Here is an 8703-nt window from a genome sequence, read left to right as displayed (position 1 = left end):
ACAACAACAACAATAATAATAATGATAATAATAACGATAATTATAATAATGCTAATAAAAATGAAAGAATGATGATAACAATAAAATAATGATAATAACAATAACAATAAAACATTAGCAATAATGATAATGAATATAACAGTAATAATAATAATAATAATAATAATAATAATAATAATAATATTATAATAATAATAATCATGATGATGATGATAATAAGGACAGATGATGATAATAAAAATAATGATATTAACAATAACAACAAAATAATAACGATGATGATGATGATGATGATGATGATGATGATGATGATGATGATGATGATGATGATGGTAAGAAAATAATGATGTGATGATAATAAAAATAATGATAGTGACAATAACAACAAAACAACAATAGCAATAATAATAATAACAACAATAACAATAATGATAATGATTATAATGATAATAGTGATAATGATAATTATATAATAATTATAATGATAATTATGATGATGATGATGATGATAACAATAACAATAAAAATGATGTTCATAATAATAGTGATAATGGAATAATAATAATCAGTTCATTACAATCGATGTTGATCACAATGATAATGAAGATAGTAGTATCAATAATAGTAAAAACAATGAAAGTTTTGTTAATAATCATTACTATTATAATGACCAGCGGTGATAATCTTTTCTTCAGCTTTGGTCTTTAGAGTTATCAACTACTACCGTTATCAAAGACTTTGCACAACGTAATCAAACACCTACATGTTGACTGTTTCAATTCCATCTGTTTGATGTGATGCTACTGGACATTGTCAAATACCGCTGATTATAAACAACCATTTCCCTTATGAACAAGGTTTTTTTTCACGCAGCTCTCTTCTCAAAATAAACCAGACTACCGAACAACCGAAAAGGGACCATCGCACTCGTAAACAAAGGCTTATCATCGATGGTCGTGCAGCCGGTGAGTCGAAAACGTTTTTTTATGTCCCAGTACAGGTTCATTTGGTTCGTCGACTCGTCGTTCCGCTCCTTCCAGGCCATCGGCAGGCACGGCGACCTTCCTGGTCCTCTTCGCCTTCTGCGCCTTCTATTGGAGGACGTGATGCACTGAAGGCTTCCTCTTCGGTTTCCTTTTGAGTGTCGCTGTCAAAACCGAGGAAAGATGAAAGTGAGTCGTCTTGGGCATTGTTGGAGATCTTTAGAAAAAAAAAGTAAAAATACTAAAGTGGTGCAGGGTAAATTTATTTGGTATCACTTAAATGTATGCTGAGTGATTACATTTTACATATGGCCAAGGTAAATGAGTGAACAGGGTAATTATTCAAAACCAAGAAAACTCCCAAGCGCCGTTTCGCCCTGCAATTGGGAATATACAAATGTGTATCCTTTCATGCAACGCAAAAGGAGCTATATATTATTTTTTTCTTGAATACGACCTATTCTTTAATTCATTAGGAAACTCCTTTGACAAAGCTTAGGTAATGGTGAAAATAACTTTGGGATGATTATTATCCCAATAGCTCGTAACTCCTGCTCCTCCTCCTCGACCGTCACCCCTCGTATTAACAATTTGTTGTGGTAGAACATTGGGACTGCCGTCCATCAATCTTCGTGGGGCAGGGGGGAAGAAACGGTAATTTATTTCCTCTATATATATAACCTGTGCCTTGGATGACCTCAGAATTTAACTTTATAGGCTTTGGAAAATATATATTTTACTGTTTTAGTAATATCTTGCAGCTACCATAGTGTCGTTACTGTGTCGTTTCCTGTTAATCCTTAGGAATACGGAATACCGTATATCGATTTATGAAGAAAGGCGAGATACGCTTTACACATCCAAACTAGTGTCATTTGTAAGTAATCGTCTTTTTGCTTGATATTTGCATGATACTCATTTTTATAAAGTAGAGATAGGATCTTCGTATATTACAAAGACCGCCCGTAACCATCCATCTTGTGTTAAGTATACAGAAGTGGTTTAGTACAATTATGCCGTCATGTTTATTTTAATCTTGCCGCCATTCTCTTTTAAGCAACTTCATGATTCATTTGCATTGTGGATACTAGATAATTTGCAAGCAATCCGTATGAATTTATTTTGGGTACATGTTTACACAGCTTGCCTATCAGTGTCAGACGTGCAAAGGCAAATTTATTTATAGACCTTTAATATTCATCAAAGGTTGCTAAAACTAGGAAAGCATCATTAGCATGCACTAAATCGGGCGAAAATTTGACATGGTACAGTATTGACCATTCGTATTGTCCATTTTCACTGTCATCGGGTGCTTATAACGAGCCTGGTTCTTAAAATGGACTCTGCTGCTGTCAGCGTGCATTTTGCCTATTAATCGCCGGTCCGAAGAATGGCGCGTTTGGGCAGGAATGGCTGAAACTGTAGCGTGTTTGCTACCGTCTTAATAGGTGCAATTGTACGTGTCGTATTCTAGGATATGCGAGGAAAATGGCGTGCTTAATGACTTGCATTATATTGTGATGGTGTAGCAAACGTATTTGGGTTATGTTCTGCGAATGGAGTTTTGCAAGGAAATTATCTTGCAAACTAAATGCAATATGGGGTGTAAATATGACAATACTTTTGGCTTGCATGTGAAGTTAGGTATCGGTATACTGTATGGTCGCATTCTTCGTGTTAAGTGACTAATTAACATTGTATACCTGTTTAAAGCTAAATACTTATTAAATAGTGTATACACAGTCAATACATATTATACAATGTTCTCTTCTACTCCTTTCCCGATTTGTAACGACTTGTACGTGTTTACCCCGCACTACAATTACACCACAAAAAGGGAGAACATAAAATATCGATTTCTAAAAAGTGTCAAGTAGCCAGCCCGCCCCGAATCACGGCTAGGGATTAAAAGGTCCTTTGTTTTCCTCCTCCTTCCCTTCCTTTTCATTTCTCCTCCATTCCAGTTTATCCCTCCTTCCTACGTTTTCTTCCACTGAGACCCAACACCTTGTCCCCTTGTATTTTTAATATTTCGGGCCAGCGTTCGCGCATTGTAAGAGCGGTCGAAAGAAGCCGCCTCGGTAATGTCTAATTACCGAAGCTAGTAATTAAGCTGGTGATGACTCGGGCTGGGCGGGCGCTGGGCGTGGCGGCGGCGGTGCTTGTGCTGGCGGTGGTGTGGGGGTTGCCGGGGGCTGTTGGGGGGGGGGGGTTAGGCGGGAGATTCAAAATGGGTAAGAATGATGGGGGGGAGGGGGAGGGAGAAGGGGGAGACAGATGAAGTGGGTGGGGACGTAGGGGATCTCGGGGCGGGGGATGGGGGGAGAAGGATGTCAGCCAAGGTGTTGCCTGGACTGGCCGGGGACGCCCATCGGTACCACTCCCTCCACCTACCTGTCGCGGCTACTGGTTTCGTACCAGTGGGCGTCTTGAAGTTAAATTTGTGAGGCGTTAAGTATCGGGTTTCGTAATTCTTGTGTGTTAACCCCTGAACCCGACTTCACTGTAGCTACTATATTTCTTCATCTACATTTTTTTAGTAACGCCTTCCATTGTTTGACGTAAGTATCCTCCGTTCAATAAATTTTGAGCGTCCTAAACATTCCTTCCCTCTACCTCTCTATACCTAATCTGTAATAGGATTTTTCCGCGTTGGCCATTCTGATCGCTGGGTCCTTCCGCTGCAAAATGTGCTTTAAGCCGCTTCAGGTTTAGCTCGGACATGGCCCATGATATCTAAATCTAAATTAAACGCGTGGGATCGAGACATGTGCTGAGCGAGCGAGCGCTTTAGGCCCCGCGGTCGGTCCTAGTTCCTCTTGTTTCGCGCTGGATTCTGTTGCGTTCTGTTTACTGTTGAAACTCCCGGGAAAAGCCGGCCGGGTGATTGTACCATGCTTTAGGATGGACCTATCGAGAACACGGATACCATTTTTTTTTTTTAATGTATCTTAGCTTGTTCCAGATTGAGCGAGTTGAATGGATGAATACATGTTCTCGGCAGTATGACTAATGAAGTTTGATATATAGTTCAGTAACTTTTAAAATTATTCTATATAATTCTCGCGTAACTTCAGAGGATTCTTATTCATGGGCAATAAAAGCTTGAATAGGTGTGCACAGTAATGATTAATCAAGAAGCGCCGACCTTTCTAAACGAAGCTCGGTCGGCCCAACACCTTAAAGAACCCAATACTCTTAATTTGCTGTTCTGTGTGCGCGCGGTAATTAAAAGCTCCTTTCGAACGCCAGTTGCCTTTTCGCAGATGGTCAGTAGTGGCCACGAAATACATTGTTTTCGAAATTAATGAATGGAAAGACGAATTTCTTTTTGAAGAAAGAGGACGTGGGTAGGGTAGCGGAATGGACGCGGTGTGTGGCCATGGGTGCTCAAGGCGCTGCTGGGGAAGGAGGGAGCGGGTGACGGTTGTCCTGATTGCTCTGCTTCCTTCCACACCCCCGTTCTTCACCCTGATGTTCACCCTGTGGCTTGTTCCCTGCTGCTGCCGCCTGTTTCCGCGTCTCATGTGTTCTTAATTACATTATTTATTGTTTGGAATGTTTTTCATTTTTCATAGTTCGTGTAGCGGAATAGACTAGTACCAGACCCGCTCTCCCTCCACAGCACTTGGGTATTCAAACATAATGCCACCACCTTTTTTTGAGACTTAGAAACCGCTTTGACTTGATTCAAACCCCCCACAAAAGGACCATGTGGATACGCATAAATTTTCAACGCGTTCTAATTTTATCTAGCATGTAAAACGTAGCCTGATGCCCTCGTTAAAGCTATCCCGCCTGTCCTTTCCGTATCAGCGCAAGCAAGTGCACTTCTCCCGACTCGTAAATCTGTTTGGCGGTCGCAGGAGACCCACTGTGTCCGAGGCCGCGGAAAAGGATTGTAGTGTCGAAGCCTTTTGTTGTACAAGTTGCCATCGTGAATTTCGGATTCGACTGATATCGGTTCTTGAAATTCTCCCACAGTAAGAAAATGTAATACTCATTCATCCCCCACTCGAAAATGTAACAAGACTTTATTTTTGGCAGTTTACGCAGGAAGTGTTACGAAATTATTTTAACTTGCTTCCCACATGTTATAAACCTGAAAGCATTCTGTGGCTCGTGTTTATCTTGCTGTACTTGAATCATTTTGATATTTCTAATTCAAGATATTCCATCGCATGAACAAGCGAGTGCCTCCCAGAAATCACTTCACACAATATTTTTTTTCTTGCTATATATAGCAGGGGAATCTCGACAAGCCTTAAAAATCGCCTTTGGGGGGGAGGGCCACAACCTCGCCTTGCTCTCGCTTCTTTCATAATTGGTTAGTATATTATGCCGGTGATCAGAGGACAATAGCAGCTCGTGATGAGGTGATTGATTGGCCTTTTGCGAAAGGGGGCGTTTTCTCGGCGAGAAGCGGTATGATGAAATTAGTTTTCATAGGACAGAATTCATAAGTTGTTCCTAATGAAATTTTTTTCAGCAAATAAGATTCGACGACAATATTCCTGTAAACCACAATTCCTCTGCAACAAAGCCTGATTTTCTGGATTTAAATTACCCAGAAATATCCAGAACTCCCCCTTTCCAGTCCATGCTGTTGGTCGTGGCGGCCGTGGCTCTCTGGTCCGCATGCACGGCGATGAAGGTGCGGTACGCGTGTCCTGCCATGGACGTGTGCATTCCCTGGGGGACGTGCCAAGAGGAAAACCGCTTTCGTCAGTCGCCTACTTCTCCTGGCATTAGGGTGAGACGCAAATGGAATTAAACAAGTATCAGGTGGTTTAATTAATGTGCGATTTAACGCTAGTAAGCTATGGTTCGAGTTGGCCTTGCAATATTTTTTTTCCCAGTACATGTGCGGGCTGACTGTCGGTAGCGAGGACCATGTCTGCTGCAACACAACAAAACTGTTGCCTGAAGCCTTCGAGCCGACCTTTGAGCATTGGTACTATGCCCAGGTGAGTTGGGTTATGAGTTCCTTTCTTTCTTTCTCTATCTATCTCATTGTATTTACTATTGTTTCTACTTATTTTGTATTACTGTACGATGTCACTATCTATGTAAAAAGAACCATTGTAATTAATGGAATAAAGTATTTTGAATCTCTCTCTCTCTCTCTCTATCTCTCTCTCTATCTCTCTCTCTATCTCTCTCTCTATCTCTCTCCTCTCTATCTCTCTCTCTCTATCTCTCTCTCTCTATCTCTCTTCTCTCTCTATCTCTCTCTCTCTATCTCTCTCTCTCTTTCTCTCTCTCTATCTTCTCTTCTCTCTATCTCTCTCTCTCTATCTCTCTCTCTCTATCTCTCCTCTCATCTACTCTCTCTATCTCTTCTCTCCTCTCTATCTCTCTCTATCTTCTCTCTTCTCTCTATCTCTCTCTCTCTATCTCTTCTCTCTCTCTTCTCTCTCTCTATCTCTCTCTCTCTCTCTATCTATCTCTCTATCTCTCTCTATCTCTCTATTCTCTCTCTATCTCTCTATCTCTCTCTCTCTCTCTCTCTCTCTCTCTCTCTCTCTCTCTCTCTCTATCTCTCTCTCTCTCTATCTCTATCATATCATATATCGTACATCAGAAAATATTGTTTACTGTCCATGTTGATTTCTCGTGCCTCTTATTTTCTCTAATATGTATCCTTTATCGTGTGCATCTCAAATGTAATCGATTAGAGACCATGAAGGACCAATTAATTTCGTCCCAAATCCAAAGAATATCCCCTCATCACACCAGACCGAAGGCGAAGACGACGCCGCCTTCGCCGTCGTCCCCTGGCCCGGCTTCGGCACGGTCCCTATCACCCTTGACACGGCGGTGGAACCCGAGCCAGACGGCCCTGACGAGGAGCCGAATCGCCTCTGCCCGGACATGAGCTTCTGCGTCCCCGCCGTGCTATGTCCTCACACGTTCATCACTTACTCAATGGTCGAGATGGCGTTATTCGGACTGCAGAACGCGAGGGTAGGACTTTGACTACTCATATTTTTATGTACATTTTTGAGCAAAATGTCTTGTTATAAAATAATTAGAATTTTTAAACTTCAGTAACTGATGTCTCCTTAGTACGAATGTGGTACTATTGGCGAGACGGCGACCTTCGCCTGCTGTCAGTCGCATGTCGTCGTCACAGCCCTGTTCGAATACGTCAGGAAGTTCGAAGAGGAGTTTAAAGGTAATCCCCATTACGCTGAATGCGGGTTTTCATAAGGCATACGTATACTTTCTTGTTTCAACTAGGAAAAGAAACTATTAATACAATGGAAAAATGTATATGTATGCAGTGAGTCCTTTTCATATTTTTGAAATCCAGAAATAAGGTTTGTGTTAGCTAGAGTCGTTCAAGGCTCATTAGTGTAATTTCTTAACCTGCTATCCACGACTTCTGTTGGGTCACCAAGGCACATGACTGACTTGCTGATCGTTTTCTCTTTTTAATCGAGTAATTCGCGATTTGTTAGGTTTTAATAATAAATTCATCCCGAATATTAGAAAATAAGATACTTGCACGAGGGCTCCTGTGCTACTCTAAAGTGGCACAGATGGCTGCACAAAAGTGTATCGCCTGCATTGTTTACATTAGAAAAGCGCAGTCAATATTTTCTGCCAGACTATCTAGGTGCCCGGATTTGGGGGACGAAATCTTTAAAAATCTTTTCAGGTAAGATGTAAAGATCACATGCGAGAAAGCCAAGTAAATCGTCCACGTAGTTATGAGGTTTAAGCCTACCGAAAATGTCTGTTCATAAGTGTCAGGCTTAACATACCACGAAGTGTACTCAGGCTTTTACATTTCTGAATTATGAAAGTGCCATTTGTCAGATGTTAATGTATCACGGATAGAAAGTTGTAACAGTTGTAACCCTTCTGTCAGTCTACAATTTAAATCATTTTGACGACCAGTAAATGATTCGGGATCGGGGTTGCCTTTGTTGACAGCATCGTTTTTTGTTCTACCCAGTTAGGCCAGAATTCCTGCAGGTCACTCTTGTAAGTTGCCCAAGTGAACGCTAATGTAGGCATGGAAGGATTTAGACTTGCTCTGGGTTGTGGCTTCTATAACAAATTTAAGGCAATATTTTGCGTGAGTGTTGCTACGTTTCCTGAACCTTAGTTTTGTGATCAATGGATTTTCCTACGGAGGCAATTTTGAAAGGGAATAACCTTGGGTGGTAGTGCCTTCGAAAATCTTGTTCTGAAGCACGTGTTATTCACATACTTTTTTCTAGATAATTTCATCATGGCGAGCGGCGAGAACAGTTTCCTCCAGATCATCAGTGAAGATGAGGAAAGTAAAAAGAGCAGTTTACTTAATCTCTTCCGCTTCAGATTATCCTCGTATACACGTACGTCCTTTTGTGCTCGTTGCATTCCTTGCCCATTATACGTAAGCGCAGTTAGGCTTAATGCTACAGTAATGGGAAAAGACTGGTTAAGTCCACAATCAGATGCAATTAGCGTCCTGTTGTTGTACCTGGGATCAGTCTTTTGTGGAATTCTCCTTTATATCCTTTAAGTATATTACATTCTAGTTCGTCTGCAGTAACAATGTTATTTTTTCTTTTATTTGGAAAGAAAAATCACTTTCGTTCCTACGCAGCAATATACTCTCTATCCCTCTCTCTCTCGCTCTCTCTATCCTCTCTCTCTCTCTCGCTCTCTATCCTCTCTCTCTCTCTCTCTCTCTTCCTCTCTCTCTCCTCTCTCCCTTCTCTCT

General features: G+C 41.1%; 1 protein-coding gene across 1 annotated transcript; it reads left to right on the top strand.

The window, feature by feature from the left end:
- The first annotated feature begins 896 nt into the window (after positions 1 to 896).
- Positions 897 to 8518, top strand: LOC119576793. Its single transcript, XM_037924439.1, has 7 exons — positions 897 to 965; positions 5581 to 5736; positions 5843 to 5950; positions 6723 to 6950; positions 7053 to 7161; positions 8216 to 8373; positions 8504 to 8518. Exons 1-7 carry the CDS (start codon positions 951 to 953, stop codon positions 8516 to 8518), a joined length of 789 nt encoding a protein of 262 aa, XP_037780367.1. The 5' UTR covers positions 897 to 950.
- Positions 8519 to 8703: the final 185 nt, after the last annotated feature.

The sequence above is a fragment of the Penaeus monodon genome, chromosome 1 (genome assembly GCF_015228065.2).
Source record: "Penaeus monodon isolate SGIC_2016 chromosome 1, NSTDA_Pmon_1, whole genome shotgun sequence".
In the NCBI taxonomy this organism is placed as follows: domain Eukaryota; kingdom Metazoa; phylum Arthropoda; class Malacostraca; order Decapoda; family Penaeidae; genus Penaeus; species Penaeus monodon.
Note: the sequence above shows the minus strand (reverse complement) of the source record. Positions and strands in the feature narration are given on the sequence as shown.

What these genes read in the sequence shown, in the direction of transcription:
- LOC119576793 (XM_037924439.1), top strand. An exon ending in CTACTTCTCCTGGCATTAGG is followed by an intron (nt 5,737 to 5,842) that starts GTGAGACGCAAA and finishes TTTTTTTCCCAG; the next exon opens with TACATGTGCGGGCTGACTGT. An exon ending in GTTCGAAGAGGAGTTTAAAG is followed by an intron (nt 7,162 to 8,215) that starts GTAATCCCCATT and finishes ACTTTTTTCTAG; the next exon opens with ATAATTTCATCATGGCGAGC.